Source organism: Homalodisca vitripennis, chromosome 6, assembly GCF_021130785.1.
Source record: "Homalodisca vitripennis isolate AUS2020 chromosome 6, UT_GWSS_2.1, whole genome shotgun sequence".
In the NCBI taxonomy this organism is placed as follows: Eukaryota; Metazoa; Arthropoda; class Insecta; order Hemiptera; family Cicadellidae; genus Homalodisca; species Homalodisca vitripennis.
Window position 1 is genome coordinate 121,940,319 of NC_060212.1, and position 25,696 is coordinate 121,966,014.

The window sequence follows — 25,696 nt, forward strand, 5'->3', positions numbered from 1 at the left end:
ATATATTCCTTGCTTTGTATCAGGCCCTGTTTATTATGTAGCAGTTACCTAATTTGAGAAATAAAATGTCTACTCTCTCTAACGCCGTACCCAGGAAATAATGGTGATAGATTCTTGGTATTAAGAAATCCCAGCGTAATAATAATATATGTAATTATATTAACATTAATATTATTAGCTTGGATATTGGTGGAGAGAGGAGATGTGAATCGTAACTTCGCTACGACCTTGCTCTCTCTCTTTCTCTATTTGTATCGACAATTTAGAACGGCTCTCTCTTATAAACATTCTTCAATTTTAATTCAAAGCAAAATAAATTTATAAATCTACAATTGAAAATTGATTACACTAAAATGCATAAAATGTGTAGGTTTGTTATAAACAGTAACGTATTAAAAAAAATTTCTTAACGCTGAAAGATTCTTAATTTTTTATTATTCACTTCAGCACCGACATTCTGTAATACTATATTGCACGCTCTGAAGTTGTGCTGTCCATCTAGCAAAGATGTAGCTCATAACATAATAATGACAAAGCTATTCGTATAGTATGATATAATTAGAACCTAGTAGAGTAAGAGTGAGAGAGAGCACGAGAAGAAGAGGGGAGACTACCAAGGCTACCTTGAGTTTGTTCTGTCTTCTTCTTCTGTTTGTGTGTGCCAAATTCTGTGACCGACCATGTTACACCTAGCTATTCGTATAGTATGATATAATTAGAACCTAATAGAGTGAGAGAGAGAGAGGGGGGGGGGGGGGAGAGGGGGAGGGAGGGAGGGTAGTGGGGAGGGGATGAGTAAGGGTAGGGGAGGGGGAAAGAGGGAGGGGAGGGTGAGAGAGAGCATGAGAAGAAGAGGGGAGACTACCGAGGCTGCCTTGTGTTTGTTCTGTCTTCTTCTTCTGTTTGTGTGTACCAAATTCTGTGACCGACCATGTTACACCTAGCTATTCGTATAGTATGATATAGTTAGAACCTAGTAAAGAGAGAGAGAGCACGAGAAGAAGAGGGGAGACTACCGAGGCTGCCTTGTGTTTGTTCTGTCTTCTTCTTCTGTTTGTGTGTACCAAATTCTGTGACCGACTATGTTACACCTAGCTATTCGTATAGTATGATATAATTAGAACCTAATAGAGTGAGAGAGAGAGAGAGGGAGAGAGAGGGGGTGGGAGGGTAGTTGGGAGGGGGGGGGGGGGAGGGGGGAGGGAGGGGGTAGAGTGAGGGGTAGAGTGAGGGGGAGAGTGAGGGGGAGAGGGAGAGGGAGAGAGAGAGCATGATAAGAAGAGGGGAGACTACCGAGGCTGCCTTGTGTTTGTTCTGTCTTCTTCTTCTGTTTGTGTGTGTCAAATTCTGTGACCGACCATGTTACACCTAGCTATTCGTATAGTATGATATAATTAGAACCTAGTAAAGAGAGAGAGAGCACGAGAAGAAGAGGGGAGACTACCGAGGCTGCCTTGTGTTTGTTCTGTCTTCTTCTTCTGTTTGTGTGTGTCAAATTCTGTGACCGACCATGTTAAACCTAGCTATTCGTATAGTATGATATAATTAGAACCTAGTAAAGAGAGAGAGAGCACGAGAAGAAGAGGGGAGACTACCGAGGCTGCCTTGTGTTTGTTCTGTCTTCTTCTTCTGTTTGTGTGTGTCAAATTCTGTGACCGACCATGTTACACCTAGTTATTCGTAATAAAGTGTAATTAACGAAGTAGCAGCATTTGGAAAACCTTGCTTTGAAAAATCAATTTAGATTTGTTTGAGATATAGTATTTCTCATAGTAAATTAATCAAATGTAGCGCTGTGAACATGTTCGATATTTTATATAGCCTATGCTCAATTCAAGTCGCTGATATAACGTTTGTAAGGGTATCTCTCATTGTAACGCACACCAAAATTAGCGCGCGCAGCACACGATCGATTTCATATTTTAGGAGGTATCCATCTATCGATTTCTTGAAGAAACTTTATTACAAAGAAGTGAGATCTCAGTATAAGACGGAGATTCCTCTTCGCGATCATGACCATCAAGTAAGGAAGCACGACAAGTCTCATGTCGAAGGACACAAGTATACCAGTACTAGGTAACTGTAGAGGTGAGTATTAGCCTTAATCTCCATTGCGTCTGACCGCAGAGTTTTTAAAGTGTCTCATTATACAGGAAGAAGCCTTAACTTTATCCTTCTTGGATGCGATGAGATTAAGGGCCTGTCCGGTGGATTAGAAAATAGGATTAGGTAATTACTTCCAGTGGTCACAGCTAACTTCAGATATATTTGGTGATCATCCAGCAACGGCGTCTGATGGTAACCTATATGCGAGTCATCTGGTCCGATGATCTTGTAGAACAAAGCGAAGAAAAAATTGGTACTTATGGATTTTTCTCCAGATACAGCAGGACGCCCATTTGTGGAGCTTTTCTCATTTAGAAAAACTAAGGATTAAAGAGTAAACAAATGTACAAACTTCTGTTTATTTGTCGATAACAAATTAAAAAATCTAAGATGTCTACTTCCATAACGGACCTTCTTTACTACAGTTATAACTTGATTTTCAAAACATTTTCCTCATACAATTCTTTGATAAAAAACATTTTTTCTACATACGAGGAACTGGTATAAATAGCATGAGTAAAGAAGAACATGTTTTTATAACATTTAAAATATAAATAAATCAAATAAAAATGTTTGTAAGTATAGAAATCTTTTGCAAATACATGTTTTGCCTAATAAACGTTAATTATCAATAAAACACGTTATAAGAAACAATAGTAAGCTGTTTAAGAACTAGAAGGTGTTATTTTCAAAACCTATTTGAATAACTACTAAAAAATGAGTTTAATGTAATTGCATTATATAAAGAGTATAAACTTATAAAACGTTGTAGAAATGTGCTTTAATGCCTCATTACTATTTCTTTTTATTAATACATCAAATGAAAACATTTGAGTTACAACAATCACAATGTGAGGCGAGAGCTACAGGAGTTCATCATACATTTCAACAAGAAACACATACGTCCTAACTTATTTGTCGTTATTTGCTACAGACTGGGTGTTATTGGCTAAGAGAAAGAAATGGAACCTCTTCATGGATTAGTCTGCTGGGCATTGACAATACGCAGTTTATAGGCAGCACGGCGCATGCGCAGCGCTGTTGTGGTCGTGGGCGCCAAGTTATGTTTCCGGTCTACCTTTCTTCGGAATGTGTCCATTAAGAAGAGAACTTAAAGACTTGCATAAAAGATTCAGGATTTTTGTAAATGATGTATCGTTTCATATCAGAATTCTGCGCTTCAGAACCACGATTTCAAAACTGTGAATATTGTTTAACCGTCAAACATTTTACAAAATAAAAATTAAAGGAAGACAAAATTAAAGTTTTTTACAAATAAGAGTGCTAGTTTTACTTACGAACGTAATCAAGAACTCAAGAACCAATTTGCATTGTACAAGCACCCGACTTAGTTTATCGTAATATCGATAAAAGAGTTTCCCTTTATAAAGTAAAAGATCGTGATCCGTTCTAGTTTATGGTGAGATTAGAAAGAGAAGGCTATGAAGAGTGTAAGAAAATAACGAATGATAAATTTTGTAAGTCTACGTATACCAATCGTCAGACACCTAAATATTATTATACCTCCGTCAGCCAACGACATTTGGGATATGCTGAAAGTTCCAATTTGCAACCAAGTAGTTAATCAGTATCTTCTTAGCAAACGCTTATTATTTATTTGATGACAGTTATTATGTGTTTATATAAATTCTAAAAGAATATGACATGTGGTAAAATGTATCAAATGAAAATGGCGTGGTTTAAATCAACTTCTGTCTTGAGTGAATAGATTTATTCTATCCATTTCACAAAACGTTAATGTGCTTATAAAATTCAAATTGGCTTTGGGCTCCTGACAGCATACGCTTATGGTCATTATCCAAAGTTCTATTTAAATTCAGTTATCCACTTTGTATCAATTCAAGTTAAATTAACAACGTATAACATTTCAAACCTAGAGGCTCTGGTCTCTACCGAGGACGGTTTCATAAATCGGTGTAAAGTCAGAGAGATGACAGTACTGGTGAGTAACGACGCTATTTTCAGTTGAAGTCATCTTCTGGAATAGTTACTACGAATTGCAGCCGTAATAGATTATTGTTGTGTGTCACTAGTTTGAAACATGTTCGTCGAGTGATTTCCAAAACATGGAATCATTCCAGAAAATATCGTGATGATTCCAAGAACAACAGAGCCTATACAGCTGTTTCGATACATCCAAAGGGCTTTTAACTTCTTTATACTTGATTTATTACTACAGACGAGATAAACAATAGTTATAGGATTGAATCCCCAGATGAGAGTCCACATAAAGACGAACTGTTTGTTTTGCTAGGATAACAAAGGTTCGAGTGCTGGTTCTGTATGTATGTAAGTAATAAAGGTCTTCCACGATTCAGAAAAGGGAAAAGAGCTCGTATCTGAATGTGATTAACCTTTATTACTGATTCGGAAAAGAATTTGTAGCGCTGAAATTCTAAAAGTAAAAAGTTTAATGAGACCCTAGACTACTCTATTTTTCATACGTGGTTTTCCTCAGACAAATTATCTGTCCACAAGAAATGTTGCTGGCTGAGAAGAAATTTCGTTCAGTTAAGGTGAAATTACTAAAAGGAATGAGTATCAGTAACTTTTTAATTTCAATGTGTCGCGTGAGTACTTAACGAAGATTTCATATTCAATCTAATTGAAAATTGAGGTCGAATCCACTAAAAGATTGTACCAACTGAACCTAGATACAAATCAGTACTCCCGTCTTCCTAAATTTGTACGGTCCTTAACAAATTTCCCTAGTATTAAAAACAATTAACTAATTAAATAATGTATAACAATAAAAATTAATATTTAAAAAACTGGGATTGCCAGTAGCTATGTGTCTGTTGTCATGGCATTTTGTTCGGCAGATAATCACTCATTGAAAGATAACACGATTTTTGTATAACATTTTTTTCATAAGAGAATTTGGACTGAGATCAGCTTGAAAACAATGCCAACTCCAATTTCATATTTCTGTGTAAGACGGCAGTAAAATAGAAATCATACTGCTGCAGTATAATAGTTAATAATCTGCCCTTTTGGAGCATGCTGAAGGAGTGGAGAGGTTCCTGGGGACAGGCTAACCAACATTCCATAGGTTTGACCTGGAATAACCATGTACTTATCGTATATTCTACAGTTACTCAGGCATATATGTGTATGTTTTACAAATAAAATATTGGTGGGCAAGATTTTACACCCTTCAGGTTTTGAAGATGGATTTTTTTGGTATTAAAATAAGTCGAATATAGATCTAAGTTTACACTATAAACATCCATGATAAATAAAATCTAGAATGAGTATTTAGACTAAAAAAAACGGTTTGGTTTACGGTCAAAACTTATATTTTCTTTTAGTCATTTCACACTTTTCATGGATTGCCCTAAATCTGTTAGAGTGTATGGAGTCTCGTGTGTCCACACGATATGCATAGCATTGTCATGTTCATTGCCATTTGAATATTTCATCTGTGTAGTGCTAGATTTTGATTTTGACACCAGGAGGAGCTCGGCATTATGATGAATAGGCCTTCTAATGTTTTCGATATACACGCGCACATTGTCTCAAACGCACAAATATAATTTACTATTTTCACCGTAGATAATTCGCATTATTAATACGTTTTGATTTTGATTATTAAACATTTTTATATAGTTAATCATATTCAAAGTTTATCATTGTCACTTATCAGTTTCAAAAATTTTAATTACAATTGTGCTTCTTATATTTAAATTATTTATCACATATAATTTTTGTGTATTTGAGAGTTGAATTATCAATTTCTTATTTATTGCTGTATACGTTCATAAAACTTTTTAATGGATAACATTACTTTACCGTTAGTTATGAAATGAACAACAGTACTTGTTCTGACAAATGCTCATGAATAATTTATTGTAAATTTAATTTAACACAGCGGAATTTATTGTGTGTAATTTCGTCCCGTCTTAACGGTTGAAAATGTATAGAACGATGTATGTGTAATGGCTATGCGAGTACATTGCTGCTTTTGTTGTGTTATCTGTCGAAGGACGCTGTCTGTTCTCGTTAAATGTAACCTCTTATCTATGTAGGTTAGCATTTGTGTACGTTCTGGACAGTGAAATGTAAAACATCGCAGTACATAGATAAGACCCATAAGGTATGGGTCACAGCGTTGTATATAAAAATAAACCTAAAACATTTTTAGGTATTGAAATTATGGCAAATGGTATGGCTTAAATTCGAAAAAAATGTATATCAAAGTCTCGTAAAGATATTATAAAACAAATAAAATGGTAGTAAAAATCAACTAAGGTATAAAAAAAACAAATATACATTTTGGGGCACTCATATTTTGTTGGGACTCGTTAAGAACGAGTTGTCCAATATTTATCTTAAATTAATTGTTATTTATTAATTAATTATCTTAATTGTGGTTAAGTTATCCACAATTTTTATGCAAATATTAAAATATTATGCAGCATAGGATTGGCATGTGGTTGATAAAACATTTCGGATAATTGAATCTCTTTATGAATATAATCTACTTGTCTAACTCTGATAATTACTACATTAATAGATAGGATTAGGATCTGAAAGATTTTAAATTTATTTTACCAAATACTGTATTTATTTCTTATCAAACCTCTTTATAAACTAATTTTCTTGTCAAATTCTTATATCCAGTAGATATAGACAGAGTGGTTTTTAAATTCATTTTACCAAATAGTATTTTTTATTAAATATCTTTAGGAACTTACCTCATTGTCAAAGTCAGAACCACGTCATTATTAGATAGTGCAATAATTTAAATAAAACTAAAAGTGTCATATGATTAAAGCTGTCCTAAAATTTGCTGGCTAAGCGTTAGCGAATTCGAGGAGCTGGAGAAGACTGATGAAGACTTGAAATATTAAAATATTTCATTTTTGTATAGGCAACATTGAGTTTAATTATGGTGCAGGTCACTCCATGAGTTTTGGCTAAACGTTAGCGAATATTTTTGCATTGGTATTATGAGTAACAATAAAATAGCAGAAATGGATAAATTTGTAAATAAACTGAATACAACCATATGAGATATGAACATGTAACATTTTTATTCTGAGAAAAAAAGTAGAGTGAAAAGTCGAAGTCGGTGTAAAGATTTGATTTCAGCGCACTCTTGCGTTTGTATCTCCCTAGATCAACGGAACTTGAATATTATTTGAACACTGCTAATATTTGAATGTGTGATGTTGCAAGATATTTCGAGAAATATTTCATCTGTACACCTCTGAAACATAGACAAGAATGGGGTTTTATGATGGTGCATTTCAACCATGGAATTTGGCTAAGCGTCATTGAGGCTTACCACTCAGTGGTGGTGACACTGTATCTATTTTGTCTGCCGGGGGGATGAAACATTTAGTTAGTTTATGTATGCCTGACTGTAAATATGTTCACAAGACATCTCGAGGATTTGAAATTAGCATGCAATCTCGGAGAAGCCACTAAGACGTGACACGTGATATTACTTGTTGTATCTTTGGTCGTGTGACCACAGGTAAACATTTGAAATGTAGAAACATTTTACTTTCAAGACCTTTCAAAGAAGATTCAAAGTGGCTGACAAATTATCTCCTTTGCAGTATGTTTTGTAAAAAACTTTACCCCTGAAACTCTAGAGTTCCTAGCTCAAATTTGGCAAGTAATTGAAATTCGTACAAACAAATCTGGTTTTTGTTGTTGTATCTCCAATGGTTGTCACAAAGCCAAACACTTTTGTAAAATCTGACAAAACGTTATATCTTGAACGCGTATAACTTTTTACTACGACTGTAAAGTAGAAATATCTTTCGCTTTAAAACTAAATGGGTTATAAATTGAAGTGCTTGTATACAGTGGCGGCTCCTGATAAGTGGTCACGGGGGTGCACACAAGAAAATAACAGTAGGATTAGATAATTAACTTACGTCTCCAACATAGTTATCGTCTCAATATAATAGTAAACAAAATATTTCAGTCCTTTTAGGCTCTTTATAGCACCAAATTGATTTGTTTGTAAAAGGTGTACAAGACTGTGAGTTATTTCGTGCTGTGGAATGAATAATTTGTAAAAAGAAACCCCTTAAAATTTGCAACGATATTTGACTACTTGCATTTTAATAATTGCTTATAGCCCAGAAAGTAATTAGCAAATATAACTGATTTATTGGCTAACAAAATGTTTATGAACATGGAAATAAAAGAAAGATAATGTGAATACAATCTTATTTTTTCTTGATACAAAGAAAAATGTAAGGTTTATAAGTAACTTTGAAAATAGGTTAAATAGGCTAATTGAAAATTAACTAAATGTTTCATGAAATCATAGTTCAGCATTTTATACACAGTTTTTCTCCAAAAACACTCTTTGTAAGATGATTAGTTCATGTACAGTTTTTAAAGTTGAAGTCCATCCTTCTTTCTTTTTGCCTAGCAAAAACATCGATTACACGCTCATTAAAGTTAGGTATACTCCTGATCATACCCTTTTCCACAGACAACATAGCCAATGCTGTTAGTCTTTCTTGCCCCATGGTACTTCTCAAAAATGTCTTGATGCGTTTTAAGGTCGAAAAGCACCGTTCCGCTTCCGCAGTAGTCATAGGGATGGTAGAAACAATGGTCAAAATTTTGTGAGTTTCTGAAAATGAAGTCTGTAAGCCATTCTCAATAAACGAACTGTAAACAACGGCACAGTCCCGTTCATGACTTGAAAATCTTTTCGTTTGTAGATCACTGAAAGTTCTGTTTTCAATAGTTCTTTATCTAAAAATGAATACACCTGCACTGTTTCTTCCAAAAGTTGAATGGGAAACGTTTTCTCATAGTGCGTGAACTTTTTTGAATCAAACAGAGAAACCGCTGAATGGTGTGTCAAAAAAGAGTATCTCTCTTTTATTTGATTGGAAATAACATCACACACCTCTTTTGCGGCAATTGTCCTCGTCACATGAATATTTTCATCACGTCGGGCTCTTTTCACAGGCATAGGTAGTTTATCAACATCAATTTTGACACTATCCATGTTTTGCCTTTCTTTTTCGACGCATTCAATAAATGTTTCGACATTTTTCTTTGTGTTCGCACAGCATCGGTGTATGTAAGCTGTAGTTGATTATACAAAATGTCAACATGGGGCATGATTTTATGGAACACTGCGAGCCAAAATATAAAGTTGGGATCCTCTAACATACGTCTGATTGCCCCTGCTTTGGTGATAGTGATTGCTTGATGTGATGAGGCCTCTATTTCCTCCATGCAAGCAATTAAATCTTCTCTGTATTCATACACAGTGTTGATTGTACGGCTCTTGAAGTTCCATCTAGTTGCGGAAGCACGAGGGATTCTTCTGCCAACTATTGTGTCTAAAACTGCAACTCTTTGTGGAGAATTGCTAAAGAAGTTGGTCAAATCACTCAAATTTGAAAAAAAAAAATTCTCACTTGTTGGTTTTGGCTTGTAGCCTGTCCAACTACCAAATTTCAGTTGGTGTGCATAGCAATGAACATAAAAATGCGTGGGGATACATTTGCTTAACAAGAGTCTGTACCCCTGCATGATGTCCACTCATTACACTAGCGCCATCATAGCTTTGTGATATAAATTTGCTTGGATCGTCTACAACACTTTGTATTGCACTTTTAATACATCTAGCTATTGAGTCAGCATCGTGACCAGTGGGTTGAACAAACTGCCAAAATCGTTCTACAGGTTGGCCATCAGGCAAGACATAGCGGAAAACTATGACTAATTGAAATGTTGATGAAATGTCAGTAGTTTCATCAGCGATCAACGATAAAAACCTAGTAGTTTTTATCTCTTGTTTTATGTTGTCCTGGCAAACGGCAAGCATGCAATCAAGCAATTCGTTTTGGATACTTTTAGATGTACCTTTAAACACTGTTGCATTGTCCAGATGTTCTTTCAATGAAGCATCAAATTCTGCTGAGAAATTTACTAGTCCCCTAAAAACGCCAGGATTTGAAGAACCATCTTGCTCACGATGGCCTCTGAGTGCTAACTCAAACGCCCCACAAAAATTAATACAATCAATTAGTTTGGAAAGCACATAACGATTTTTTAGTAACCTGTTTGTTGTGCTTTTTAATATTTTTCCCTGTAAGCACAGTCTAGCTGCTGTCGAATGTCTAACTTGCCCAAAATATTAAATTCCAAAACTGAGTTTAAGTGTGACTGAGAACATTCATGTTTTCTGATTTTTGATTGCAAATGGGAAAGATCAGCAACCCCATATTTTACCCAGTTAGATTCACCAGTTTGCTTCGAAAAAAGTAAACAGGGGAAGCAATAAAATCTATTGCTTTGTTCACATCCACAAATCCACGGGGTTCTGGCATATACGTTTTGATTGAATTCCCTCTTAAAGTCTCTATTCTTATCTTTGGTTTATGTGAACAATGTTAAGTTGGGGGGTCGGTTTTCCACTTACTTTAATTTCAACCTTTCTTTCGAGAGATAAGTTTAGAAAACCTAAGTTCTTTAAGTTCAGTTACTGTCACTGCCATATTAATCAAATGAATAATAAAATATTACAAAACACTCACATACAAATCTCTGTAACAAAAAACAACACAAAAGAGACACAATATTCACAAACAGCGGTCATTACGACATTCACACACCAGAGACGCAACGAAATGAGATTATGTATACATCAGCTGCGACTAGCCGTCGCACTACACGAGATCCTCCCGTGTGTGTTCAATGGGGCGATCATGCCAGGTGGTGAGAAAGAGTGGGGGCAGAGCCGAGCAGTACCGATAAATCCCGAACATTCCTGACAAACCCTGTACATGCGGCTGATAGCGACCTCAGTTCGGAACGGTTCTGATTTCTATTATCTTACGAATTAATGAGTCGTTTTATATCCGAATTAATGAGTCGTTTTATATCCGAACATATCTGCAAAACATAGAAATTATATCGAATTAATTATATTAAATATTGAACTTTCTTTTATAAACTCCAAAGATACTTTACAAAATGTGAGATGGTGCACAACGAATAAAATGTTCATAATCTAGAATAGAATAGAAAAATTATTTATTTTCTTGAAAATATGTACAATAGTAAAATTATATAAACATCATTTATACCTTAAGCATAAACACAAACATTGCTCCTTAGGTGTAGACACAATTGACATGAGAATAAAAATAAAACAATGTTACTTTTTGTTAAAGAAATATGAAAATGTCTTTTTTTATTTTAATACAGCTAGGGTACATCAATAAACAAAATTCAAGAAAACAAAATAGGACCTCAATAAGGCAAGGAACTGCCTGTGTAGAGGCTCCAACTTTCTTAGAAAAACAAAAGAAAACAACACTCAAGCAAATGAAATTAACAAATAAATTCAAATACGATAAATCTTCCCATTTTAAACTAAGCTTTAATAAAACAAATTTGAATAAAAAAACACATTATATAATTTTCAAAGTCTAAAGCTAATTCAGTAGGCTACATAAAATGCCATAAATATAAATTATAACCATATCCAGTTATCTTTTTGTGATATTGGAATATATTCAAATTAATAGGACAAAAGCAACATATTATAATGTGCAGTCCTTTAATTGGTAGTAAATAAATTAATAATTACTTAACCAAAAACATAATTATAGAAATATGACAAAAATCAATGACAACTACCTGACTTAAATACCTAACATAGCACGTGACATCATTAATAAATACAAAATTGTCCTAATTATATTATATTACTGTACAGATTTATGATACAATTACACAAATTTATATATTTTATTGAAGTCTGCCATTGTCACTCAGAAGGCTTAAGTCTAGGCAAATCTCCAACTTTTTCTCCTCTGTGAGGCTTCTCTGCGAGGATTTTTTTCTTTTTCGTGGAAACATAACTCCTTTGTTTAGTAATATTGGTATTACCTGGTTGCCTTCTGTTACACTCTTCTTCCTAAAACATAAATTCGATAAATTTGACAGAATTTTCCGTGGCATAGTTTTGAGCTACTATTACTTGTTTTAAATTTAATTCAATTTAAATTTTACTACTAAACAATAAATAGTGGTTTAATTAAAACTGGTCATAAAGTGATTGGACTTACCTTAACTGGTATCTGCGCAGTAGTGGCCATTGCCTCTAATGTAGTTAACATTTGTGTGAATAGTGTGATAAGTGTCATGTGTCGTCTGGCGTACGCGATTATAATGCTGATCTGATCTATAGTACATGGCAATTATCGAATAATTTCTAACTAATAGTAATGTAACCTACAAATTATATTCCCCCACCCCCCCCCCCCCCCACCCCCCCCCCCCCCCACCCCCCCCCCCCCCCACCCCCCCCCCCCCCCACCCCCCCCCCCCCCCACCCCCCCCCCCCCACTAGAATGTAAGCTTGATGAATATTACCAGTCAATAATAGAGTATTAGTTGTGGACATTAGTGTAGCACCTGTCTGTAGATACTTGAGTATGTATGTGTAAAGGAGAAGTAAGGAAGGGTGTTGGTTAGTAAACAGTGTTTATTGAGAGGTATAAGATTAAGAACCATAATTTCTCTCAATGGATCTCCAGCACACATAATTTCAATAAACATTGAAGCACAAAAAGTGCTTGCTCCGCCAGGACTCGAACCCAGATATATATACAGGGTGATTCATGAAGTTCTCCCCCCACTTCTACAGCACATTGTACTAGTAAAAATAATGAAAAAATGTTATATAAACATAGGTCCGAAAACGCTTCGTTAGCGAGTTACAGCTAGCGAAAGATTTCGCCTGAATTCCTGGGTAAAGAGTAAAATAAAAGCCATACTGAACTTTTGGAAAGGTTAATTAAGTAAGAAATATCGTGGATTCTTATGTATTTTTACCTGATAAAGCTAATAAAATAGGTTTCAGAACTGTACCTGTAGTAGTTTTTGAGGGATTCGGGGTTAAATGCAAAAAATTGGGGCACGAAACAATGTTTTTTTTAAGTTTGATGTACAATAACTTTGTTAAATTGGTAATAAATACATAAAATCAACAAACATTAATTGTAGAGAATTTAATTCTGAGAAATTTGATATAATCAAAGTCTAAAATAAAACAGAAATAAGTACCAAAAAATCGATTTTATTCAGTATAATACATTACTAGTTTTAAGCAAAATTAATCAGGTTGGGCCAACCGTACGCACCTTTTTATAATAGATGTTCGAAAATGAGGCCATAATTATCAATACATTTTGCAGCACGTTTGTGTATTGCTTTTGTTGCATTTCTTAATTTTTCAGGACTTCCCTGTATCTGCACAGCCGAATCCATAATACGGGCAATTAATTCATCACGAGAATTCACTTTTGTCTTGTATACAATGTCTTTCATCCATCCCCAGATGCAATAATCCAATGGAGGTAGATCTGGTGATCTTGGTGGCCAAGGGTGAGGTCCTCCACGACCAATCCAGTGTCCAGGAAATTGATGATTTAAGTAAGCAGAAACGGCACGTGAAAAGTGGGGAGGTGCTCCGTCATGCTGGAAGTACAAATTTTGTCTGAGATGTAAAGGAACATTCTCTAACAGCTGCGGCAACTCTTCTTGAAGGAAATGCAAATAGAACTCAGCATTTAGGCGTCCAGGTAATATGAAAGGTCCAATCAGCCGATTGTGCAAAAGGCCACACCAGACATTGACGCTAAATCGGTGTTGAAAGTTCTGTTCCACTACCTCATGTGGATTTTCTTCTGCCCATGAGTGTTCATTGTGCAAGTTATTGACACCATCCCGAGTGAATTGTGCCTCATCCGTAAACAAAATACGCTTGTAGAGTTGATTATTAATATTCAAAAAGTTGCAAAACTCCAAGCGAAGCGGACCATCCCCTAGCTGTAGATGTTGAACCTTTTGTTTATGAAACGGATAAAATTTGTTTCGATTAATTGACCTCCACACCGTTGACTGCGAAACTCCTATCCGCCTAGAAATACGTCGTTGTACTTACACCTGGACTGCGATGAACAGCATTAATAACAATATCATCATCAAGTTGGACAGGTCGTTCATAATTGGTTCTAGTACTTGGTAGTGATCCTGTTTCCCGAAGAGTACGAAAAGTTCCTGAAATTGTTTTGGTATCTGGAATCCTCCTATTAGGGTAACGTAGTTCATATTCTTCTACAGCAGCTCTAGCATTACCATTACACTAACCCAAAATAAAAACCATATCAGCGTATTCCTCTGATGTAAATAAGTAAGGCATTTTTTCGCTAAATAAACAATCGAATTATAACTCACAGAAAAATTGCATTTAATAGCACGATTCACAGAACCCGATCTCCTGCTGTAGCTTGCAAAACACCACTAATACACAGTTCTAACGTAACAGTACAGAATACCATTGTTGATCAGCTGTTATTCGTGCGTTACCAACTTAGAAATTAATAAAACAAAAACTGCATTTCGATGATTAGTAAACAATAATGGGAAAATGTTTGCTTCATTTATTTTCGAACATTTGATGTAAATTTTTATAAAAAAAAAATACAACGTAATAAAACATGATATTTTTATTTACAATCAAATTTATATAACAGTTAATCTTGTTTTCTCAATTTATCTCATCATTAAGGAACAAACATTTTGTTTTTGTTTTATTTTAACTAAATACCGTACGGTATTTCTTTACAGCTAGTAATGTATTATACTGAATAAAATCGATTTTTTGATACTTATTTCTGTTTTATTTTAGACTTTGATTATATCAATTTTCTCAGAATTAAATTCTCTACAATTAATGTTTGTTGATTTTATGTATTTATTACCAATTTAACAAAGTTATTGTACATCAAACTTAAAAAACGTTGTTTCGTGCCCCAATTTTTTGCATTTAACCCTGAATCCCTCAAAAACTACTATAGGTACAGTTCTGAAACCTATTTTATTAGCTTTATCAGGTAAAAATACATAAGAATCCACGATATTTCTTACTTAATTAACCTTTCCAAAAGTTCAGTATGGCTTTATTTTACTCTTTACCCAGGAATTCAGGCGAAATCTTTCGCTAGCTGTAACTCGCTAACGAAGCGTTTTCGGACCTATGTTTATATAACATTTTTTCATTATTTTTACTAGTTCAATGTGCTGTAGAAGTGGGGGGAGAACTTCATGAATCACCCTGTATATATATATTGCACTTTAGTGAAATGGATCTGTATTGGATCAAAACATCTAACAATACCAAACCAATTTCAGGAACTTTTCGTACTCTTCGGGAAACAGGATCACTACCAAGTACTAGAACCAATTATGAACGACCTGTCCAACTTGATGATGATATTGTTATTAATGCTGTTCATCGCAGTCCAGGTGTAAGTACACGACGTATTTCTAGGCGGATAGGAGTTTCGCAGTCAACGGTGTGGAGGTCAATTAATCGAAACAAATTTTATCCGTTTCATAAACAAAAGGTTCAACATCTACAGCTAGGGGATGGTCCGCTTCGCTTGGAGTTTTGCAACTTTTTGAATATTAATAATCAACTCTACAAGCGTATTTTGTTTACGGATGAGGCACAATTCACTCGGGATGGTGTCAATAACTTGCACAATGAACACTCATGGGCAGAAGAAAATCCACATGAGGTAGTGGAACAGAACTTTCAACACCGATTTAGCGTCAATGTCTGGTGTGGCCTTTTGCACAATCGGCTGATTGGACCTTTCATATTACCTGGACGCCTAAATGCTGAGTTCTATTTGCATTTCCTTCAAGAAGAGTTGCCGCAGCTGTTAGAGAATGTTCCTTTACATCTCAGACAAAATTTGTACTTCCAGCATGACGGAGCACCTCCCCACTTTTCACGTGCCGTTTCTGCTTACTTAAATCATCAATTTCCTGGACACTGGATTGGTCGTGGAGGACCTCACCCTTGGCCACCAAGATCACCAGATCTACCTCCATTGGATTATTGCATCTGGGGATGGATGAAAGACATTGTATACAAGACAAAAGTGAATTCTCGTGATGAATTAATTGCCCGTATTATGGATTCGGCTGTGCAGATACAGGGAAGTCCTGAAAAATTAAGAAATGCAACAAAAGCAATACACAAACGTGCTGCAAAATGTATTGATAATTATGGCCTCATTTTCGAACATCTATTATAAAAAGGTGCGTACGGTTGGCCCAACCTGATTAATTTTGCTTAAAACTAGTAATGTATTATACTGAATAAAATCGATTTTTTGGTACTTATTTCTGTTTTATTTTAGACTTTGATTATATCAATTTTCTCAGAATTAAATTCTCTACAATTAATGTTTGTTGATTTTATGTATTTATTACCAATTTAACAAAGTTATTGTACATCAAACTTAAAAAAACGTTGTTTCGTGCCCCAATTTTTTGCATTTAACCCTGAATCCCTCAAAAACTACTATAGGTACAGTTCTGAAACCTATTTTATTAGCTTTATCAGGTAAAAATACATAAGAATCCACGATATTTCTTACTTAATTAACCTTTCCAAAAGTTCAGTATGGCTTTATTTTACTCTTTACCCAGGAATTCAGGCGAAATCTTTCACTAGCTGTAACTCGCTAACGAAGCGTTTTCGGACCTATGTTTATATAACATTTTTTCATTATTTTTACTAGTACAATGTGCTGTAGAAGTGGGGGGAGAACTTCATGAATCACCCTGTATATATATTGCACTTTAGTGAAATGGATCTGTATTGGATCAAAACATCTAACAGTTAAATTTGACTGACTTAGTTTAAAATAAATTGCCACTTTCATGTAAGTAACACATTGTATATTGCTCTTTCAGGCATATGAAAAAGGAATTGCTCTCTTCAAGTGGCCTAACGTCTATGACATATGGAACACCTATCTTACCAAGTTCCTGAATCGCTACGGTGGCACCAAACTGGAAAGGGCGAGAGATTTATTCGAACAGTGTGTAGAAAACTGCCCTCCGAAGTTTGCTAAAGGTAACTCTTTTTTAGTTTAGCCATCTTAATGTTGTATATATATAAAATTAAGTCCTGATAGGCCTGGGTATATTTCAAACTGATTGAGATGTCAATGTACAATCTTAACCATACCTATTAAATTGTACTTTTGTGGACTTTTTGAAGGATAAAAATATTTTCCCCCCTTTTTTGAAAGGGGGTCACTTTAGATTCTAAAATTGCAACCCCTATCTTGTGACATGCCATTTGAAAGGTAAATTCAAAAGAAACTCAATCGCACAAACAAAATATCTCTACAGAAATCCTAGCAAAAGTTATGGGCAAATAACTAACATCATAGCACTAACGTTAAGGTTTCATCTGGCGTGGGACTCGTGTAACCTGCTTACATCAACTTGATGTAGGAGGTACAGTCAGTGAGGCCTTATTTTTACTTTATTCTCTAATGCATTGGCATTAATGGAATGGAAAAGGATAGGCAGTGAAGCATGTTAACATCGGCTCTTCTTTATTCACAAGATTTTTTTATATTTTACCGATTTGTTAGCGGTGAAACAAAGTTGTGCCTGTAACAAAGGTTATTTTATTAGCTTAAATTTAAAAATAATTACTAGCAGTACTACTAGTGTTATTATTTATAAATTAACTATTAAATGTTGATATTTCCCTGAATTAGGGTCAGATTGTATTATCTGAAGATTGAAAATCTTCCACTATATATACAGGGTTTGTCCGGAAAGTAATAGGACTGATTTTCTTTTGCCGAGACTGTACTTCGGAGCGTGCGCGCACTGACTGGATTCGGTAGAGGGCGTTCCTAGCTAACGAACAAGCGGCTGGTAAGTTGTCTCCGAGCACCTGAAGAATCAGTACAGGCATTTTCGCGTGACGTGTTTCCGTGAGTGGTGCAAGCCGAAAATGCAGCGTTCGTTAGAGCAGAGGTACGCGATTAAATTCAGTGTGAAACTCGGTAAATCTGCGACAGACCCACTTGATATAATCAAGCAGGCTTACCCAGATGTTGCTTTAGCAAAAAGTGGTGTGTTTCGGTGGCACCAGAACTTTTTGGAAGGCCGGGAAGAGGTTACTGATGAAGACCGTGCTGGAAGACCTTCGACTTCGACAAACACCGACAATGTGACTCGTGTGCGCAAATTTTGAACTCAGACCGTCGCCTAAGTATACATTTAATTGCCCAGATGTTAAATTTACCGAAATCTGTGGTTCATGAAATTGTGACGGAGCATTTGAACATGCGCAAGGTGTGTGCGAAGATGGTCCCAAAAGTGCTCACTGACGACCAGAAATTGCGGCTCACACCTCCTTTCTTGTGAACAACTACCTGACCAAGGCCGGCATCCCAACTCTTCCACAGCCACCCTACAGCCCAGATGTGGCCCCCCAGACTTTTTTTTGTTTCCTCGCCTGAAAAGGCCGATGAAAGGCAAGCATTTTGAGACGACAGAGGGGATCCAAGCAGCATGCACCGCGGCTCTCAAGGCTATTCCGGAGAATGCCTTCTGTGACGCCTTTAATGCTTGGAAATCGCGCTGGCAGCGCTGCATCAACGCAGAAGGAGCCTATTTTGAAAGTTTTTAAAGAATTGTAATGATTTGCTCAATACATTTCGTTTAATCGACTCGGTCCTATTACTTTCCGGACAAACCCTGTATGACTGATAAAAGGGTCAAAGAAAGTGCTCTTTATCTTATCAACTACCCTAATTTGATGACAGCTGATACTGTAACTTGAATCCCACTTCCTGAATCCTTGAAACTAAGGCAACAAGCAGCCAACAAGAAGATTTGCCATCACAGAGAAGAGATGGTGAGGTTCAGGAGGATGGTGAGGAAAATAGTGAGTTGTGGCAAGAACAGATGTGATGTGGAGCAGTACAAGAGTCAGAAAAACATCCTTGTTTATGGCCAGAAAGGACAGTTCTCTGTGTGACAAGAGACTTTGTAGGACTTGTCTGTAAAGTAATGACATTGGATCTGATAGAAAAAATCCAGTATTAACCGGATTAAAATTACCTAACCCTACTGTAATTTGCAAAGTGCTATTTGTTTATAACACCATATATGTGTTTACTGTATTTCAGCTCTCTACCTGCTCTACGCAAAACTGGAGGAAGATCATGGTCTAGCCAGACATGCCATGGCAGTTTATGAACGAGCAACTGCAGCTGTTCTACCAGAAGAAATGTTTGAGGTAATTTTAATGAGCTTAGGACTACAACTTCTATTGGTTTTCATTTGATAATTTGTAAATAAAATAAACTTTTATATATTTTGGTCTGCTGAAACCATCGATGCTACAACCATCGAGGATGTTTCTATTCAACCTATTGGTACCAATCTTCCATTGATTTTGACCTTTGAACTCATTTAAATGTTTGTCTTTAACTTACTGAACCCATTTGCACCGCATCTTTCCATGGAATTTTCCCCCCTTAACCCTTCATTATTATTATTTTCCTTGAAGTTTGGAAGTTAATTTGTCAAAGAGAAAATAAATCTTAATGTTATTCTATTTTTTATTCTAGAGTTTAAATTCTACATATATTGTGTCTTTAATTCAAAGAAGTGTTTATAGAGTCCTCAGTTTTGGGCATAGATTTTCTTTATTTTTTAATTAGTGATTTACAGACCTTAAAAATCTGTTTTACTTTTGATTACTCATCATAAAAGTGGTTTTATGTTACTCTAAGGGCGGCTACTTCTCTAGTTCTGTATATGTCCTTCCATTTTGTGATATGGAACTGGTTAAGACACCCAGCACTAACATACTTTGAATTAAAGTTAGTTACTATTTAAGTCAGTTAGTTTGGTTTTCTTTAGCAAATTGAAATATTTATCCACTCCCTCTCCCTCGTACAACGAACAATTGTTAGACAGTAACGCTTTTGCCAGTACACCATAAAAAGATAAATATCTTTAGTCTTTGCTTTTTTTCAACAAGTGACTATCAGAAATATTAATTCTCATCTTTTTGTTGTATTAGCTGTTCAATATATACATAAAGAAAGCAGCAGAGATCTACGGGGTGCCACAGACTCGACAGATTTATGAGAAGGCAATAGATGTGCTGCAAGAGGACAACTGCAGAGAAATGTGTCTACGCTTTGCTGAAATGGAAACGAAACTGGGTGAAATCGACCGAGCGAGAGCGATCTATGCACACTGCAGTCAGATCTGTGATCCAAGGGTATGCAGATAATACAGTGTGTTTATAAACCTAGGATAAAATGTTAGTAATAAAAGTGAATAAATAATGAAATCGAGTAAACGTTTTTGAAATTAAAATTGGAATTAAACTCTAATCGATTTATCTTGATTTATTATTATAAGAAAATAGTAGACTACAAGAACAAGGTTTGCTTGCGTCAATATTTTGATAATAAAAAAGTAGAAATCTTATTATTTACTAGTAGTGAAGCAAACTTTACCATATCAAATACACTTTATAATAATATTAAATTATGAGTTATTCCAAAAACCTGTATTAAGAGCTTTTATAGAAACTGTTGACAGTAGATCTATTCACCTAACTATAATTACAGTTTTAGAAGGTACACTACCTCTACTGTGAACTCTGGTAGTGAATGTGTAATAAATTTCATGCCAATTTCGGTTCAGGAGTACAGTTAAGCCAAGATAAATATTACATGAAAATTCTTTTCACCTCTTACTTATCGGGCACCCAGCATTCTGTTCTGTTGTGTATGATGCAGTCAAGCATGTTACAATGTTATATGTGTTTCTAGGTTACTGCAGAGTTCTGGCAGACTTGGAAAGAGTTCGAGGTCCGCCATGGAAACGAGGACACGATGAGAGAAATGTTGAGGATAAAACGTAGTGTGCAAGCGACGTACAACACACAGGTACTTAGGAGTATTAATATTGAACCCTTACAAGTAGTATAACTCTGCATGTGCAACACCTACAGGATTTTTAAACCTAATCAATGTGGCATACAACAAGTGTTGACATTCTTGCAGTGACACCCGTCAAAATTGATATTTAAGTTGACAGTGGCATCTTGAGTCATTTCATTATTTTGCCACTAGATCATAGGCAATGAGTTTTGCATTTTTGAATTTGTAAACAACTCTTTGATGATTTTTTTAAATGTTTCGTGTTATCCTTGGCTTTTTCTCCTTCTCTATATATTCCTCCATACAGCATATGGTCGAAGCTGTAAAAATGTTACTTTTTATCATATACAATAGCTCTACATAATAGCTTTATATTTTTATTCACTGATGTAATTTGCTGTATACATTTGTTATTGCCATCTAAGTAGAAATAAAGCATACTAGTGGCTTGTATAAAACATTAATAAAAATGTTTTTAGGATTATTTATTATGTTTGTAATATTGAAATATACAATATTACTTAGCGTGCAAAGTGATGTGCAGTGTACAGTAATATTGATGTGTACCTTACATAGGTGAACATGATGTCGGCCCAGATGTTGTCTGCTGCTAGTAACGTGTCAGGCACTGTAGCGGACCTGGCTCCAGGAGCCAAGGATGGCATGCGGATGCTTGAGGCTAAGGCGGCGGAAATGGCATTTGAAGAAAGATCAGGTAAGAACAAAATTTTGTTTCTTCGTTTCATGTTTTCTGGTGTTCTATTGTTTTTGTTACTCGCCCAACCTAGTGTTGGAGAAAGTAATAAGATGGTCTAAAAAAAAATCAAATTTGGTATTTCAGTGAATTATTTCTTTTGAGAAACCTGAATAAAAAGTGGGTGTCACAAAAAGTTTTGTCCATAAAAAGTATATTATTTTCCTACATAGGTGTGCAAGGATGTGGTAATAACTAACATTGAAGTTTTCTGTTCCACACTGCATCAAAACATTTCTTATACAATTAAATTCTTTAAATGTTTTGGCCTAACTACAGAGTTCCATTGTTCGTCAACAGATGTTAGACCTGTCTAGTATAAACTTAACCCTTTGAACGCCGATATAAATTTAGTCATTTTTTAGATTACGCTCATTTAAGGTGAAAAAATAAAAATGAAAATTCCTTAAAGCTAATTTTTGTATTCATTCCTAATGACTAATAGTCACACAAAAAAAAATAAATTTTACAATAATGTAATACTTGTATTAAAATAATCACATTTTTTCATAATAATGAAATATTACAATCAAAATCAAATTTAGGTTACAGAGTAATCAAATGCATGAGATGAAAAATATGAAAACTATGTACAAGGATAAGAAAACAAATAAAGTGTAATATGCTGATCTTGATTAGTTTTATAAGTTCTGATAATATTAGATTTAGGCAGTTGTACGGTAAACTTCAAAACAAAAATCGGGATGAAGCCATGGGGTCTCGGGACGTGATTTGCAGCCATAATTACTCAACAGAAAAGAAACAATAAAAACTTTATTATAACACCTAAAACATGGTAACAATAACTTTTTACAACTGTTTGTATAAGGAATGACAACGCAAGAACACTCCCCAAGGCACAATGCGTGCTCCACTGACAGTCAGTAATGGCGGATAGTATCGTCATCGGCGTACAAATGGGAGTGGGAGAACAGCTGCCGGCAAGAAAACAATTTACTGTTTACCTACTGCGGCCAGCTGACAGCTGCAACTGGATTATTTGGTCAAGCCAGTACATTACTTTGTATTGTGGCCTATGTATTGAACTTATAAACGTCAAAAACAGTAAAAAAATATATTTTTATCGATCGGCGGATTATTTCGTCTTTGGCGTTATAAGACCAAACAACATCGCGGATTATTCCGTCTACGGCGTGCTAAGGGTTAATTTTAAATGTTTCAGTTCAAAATTTATTGACTGTAGATGGCTTTTCACAATGAGGCAAAAATATTTCAAGAATGTAATTGTGTAAGCAATTTTTCAACACGGTCAGAACCCGAAAACTTAGATGTTAGTTAAAGTGTACTATGTATGTGTAAAAGTGGCCTTGGTGAAAAGTTTAGTAATTAAGTGGCACTGTATAAGTAGTGAGAATAAAAACCACCAATAACTAATAGCTAACAAGCACAACAAATCTTCTATTATCAAACAAACAATATAAATACAAAATTAAAAGTATCTAAATCAGGATAATAATTAGCACGCAGGATGTTCTCACTGTGAATGATAACAAGAAATCAACACTGAAATTAAAAACAACTTTTATAAAAACAATAAATTCCTTTACTACTTCTATTTTTTTACTGAATAACGTTGAAGAATTCCTAGAATAACATCTGTATACTCAATTCAAAAATATTTATCTGTTCTCTACTAAAATACAATACAGTCACTAATCAGTGCTTACACAACAATGAGACTTTGAGTATCAGAACCGGGTATAAGTATCTGAAGAACCAGAGTCAACACCGATTGATTCTGTTTAACATACTGTATGAACATATAAAATAGTTTATTTGATTGAACTCGTACTGATTGTAACCAATGATGGTTTGTTGCAGTGCCGCAGGTGAAAGGAGGAAACATCCTGTTTGTCCGAGGGGAGACTCAGGGGCAGGAGAGAGACGGCACGGACACCACTAGAGTTGTTAACCCTGATGAGATCAATATTGACGAGGATGATGAAGATGTCAATGACTCATCTGAAGATGAAGATGGTAATGTCAATTTCAATTATGCACATGCTATTTCTTCATCATTTTCACTTTAACATTTGCTTTAATTTTGATTTATTAGTAATTTTATAATCATCATGTTGTGGTTGGATTAATATTGGCTGATGAACAAAGCTGGAGTAAGATGTTTGATTTTCCTGGTTTGCGGGGTGGATCGATGCTTCTATGTGTCAAACGAGGCAACTCAAATAGGGATTCCCTCCCCTTAATAAGGGGGTTCTTTGATAAGGTTCAAGTAATTAATATGTCTGATTGACTTGGCAGTAGTAATTGGTTTGCACTCAGCAGAGAAAGTTGGTTTACTAGTGGCCCTTTTGTGTTTTAATCCTACGAGAAAAATCTGATTAGTACTAAATTGCCTTAGTTATCAAATAGAAAAATTACCTTAACATTGGGATTTTAAAATTTAAATTTGCAAATCAATTACAAAAATATGCATACTTTAGTTTGATAAATAAATAAATGAAAAGTTTGTCAAATTCATTCTCTGGACTGAACAGTTTAAGTTTTGTTTCTCATCCTTAGATGTTACTTTCCTTACAACTCTTGCTTTAAATGCAGACAAAGTGAAATTTAAAGAGAGCTTTCAAAATGAATTTAGAGTTTCTAAAAAAAGGAGCAAATAGCATTTCATTTACTGTGTTTAACTGAAAACTCAGTGTAAAATTAAAACTATTCTTTTGATTTTCAGACATTTATACAATTGTTTGGTATTCAAGCCATCCTTTATAAAAAAGTTGTTATTTCATATGAATATTTGTGCACAAACTAATGTGTTACATTATTTACTGCATATTTAAAGGTCCCTAGTAATGACAGGTGTATCTTTTTACAGAAGAAATGCCGGTCCAGAAACAAATCATTCCATCTGAAGTATTTGGTGGCTTGAAAAAGGACGATGAAGATGAATCACCCTAAATAAGAAGTTTTTATAATTTTATAAATAAATATGTATATAGCCTAGTATTTATTGCAACGTTTTGATTTCTTTTGTTTCCTTTCTGATATCTCTGAAGTCAGTTTAGATGTTAGAACATGCATGGTCACAACTTTGCCCCTGGGAACAAATGTATCTTTTAATTTTTATTTTATTTAAGCCTCAGCCTTGCTTTGCTCTGTGGCCAGTGTTAATGTTCTGTAACAAGCCAATACAATTCTAGAACCATTACATTATATGACCTTAACCTGTTGAAAGGATAACAGAATTTATGGAAACAAGTTACCAATATTTAAACCATGATTCAATAAATGGTATATGTCCTCTTCTTCAGGTATAAAATACCTAAAAATATCATGATTAAGCATGCACAACAAATTAATAAATCAACAAAATTAGGGGATCAAATGCCAAAGGTTTTCTCAACAATGGAAAGGTTGTACATAAAAAAAATCATCAAACCCATCTGATAATTAGCACCAAAGACAAGAGTGGCACAAACAAAACCACAATAGACATAGAGCATAGACATCATTATAATAGAAGTGTTCATGCAGCATCTTGACAAATAAAAGAAACAGGATAGCAAGGGTTGAGAAAGCTCATTGGTTTTATTTTCAATAATATTGTTTCTATTTACAAATTTTATTGAGATTTCTTTGATTTTTATATCTTAGTTAATATATATACATATTAATATATGTTTTTGTAATTTAATATCAACAGAAGGTTGGCTTAGCAGTTGGTGTGCTATTTTTATGTACTTCCAATAGGTTTTGTTTCAAAAAATTCTTACCAAATGTATTATATCAGCTTTATCCCATCTCACGTGATGATTTTCATTGTTGAGCAACTTTAAACAATGTAGTCTCCACTTACCTGCTGTGGTGGGTGTATCGTGTTGCCAAGTGATTTTACTCACTACTTTCCTCCTCCCCCTCACCTCTAAATGGTGCGTGTTATTGAATAAGTGAAAAAGATTTATTTCAACCACATTGATACAATAGTCCTAACAGAGAATAACAAAAACATTTGTGTTGTGTTTTTTAAAATAGCAATTGCTTT

At 34.9% G+C, this 25,696-nt stretch overlaps 1 protein-coding gene across 1 annotated transcript in view; it reads left to right on the forward strand.

Annotated features, from left to right (window-relative positions):
* Nucleotides 1–24,660, forward strand: part of LOC124365544 (pre-mRNA-splicing factor syf1 homolog) — a 109,935-nt gene extending 85,275 nt beyond the window's left edge. The window contains exons 2-8 of the mRNA XM_046821534.1: nucleotides 16,903–17,065; nucleotides 19,149–19,258; nucleotides 20,051–20,254; nucleotides 20,814–20,930; nucleotides 21,501–21,639; nucleotides 23,521–23,676; nucleotides 24,530–24,660. Of these exons, the coding sequence (XP_046677490.1) occupies nucleotides 16,903–17,065; nucleotides 19,149–19,258; nucleotides 20,051–20,254; nucleotides 20,814–20,930; nucleotides 21,501–21,639; nucleotides 23,521–23,676; nucleotides 24,530–24,612 (972 nt within the window). The 3' untranslated portion in view covers nucleotides 24,613–24,660. The remainder of the gene's footprint in view (nucleotides 1–16,902; nucleotides 17,066–19,148; nucleotides 19,259–20,050; nucleotides 20,255–20,813; nucleotides 20,931–21,500; nucleotides 21,640–23,520; nucleotides 23,677–24,529) is intronic.
* The last annotated feature ends 1,036 nt before the right edge of the window (nucleotides 24,661–25,696 follow it).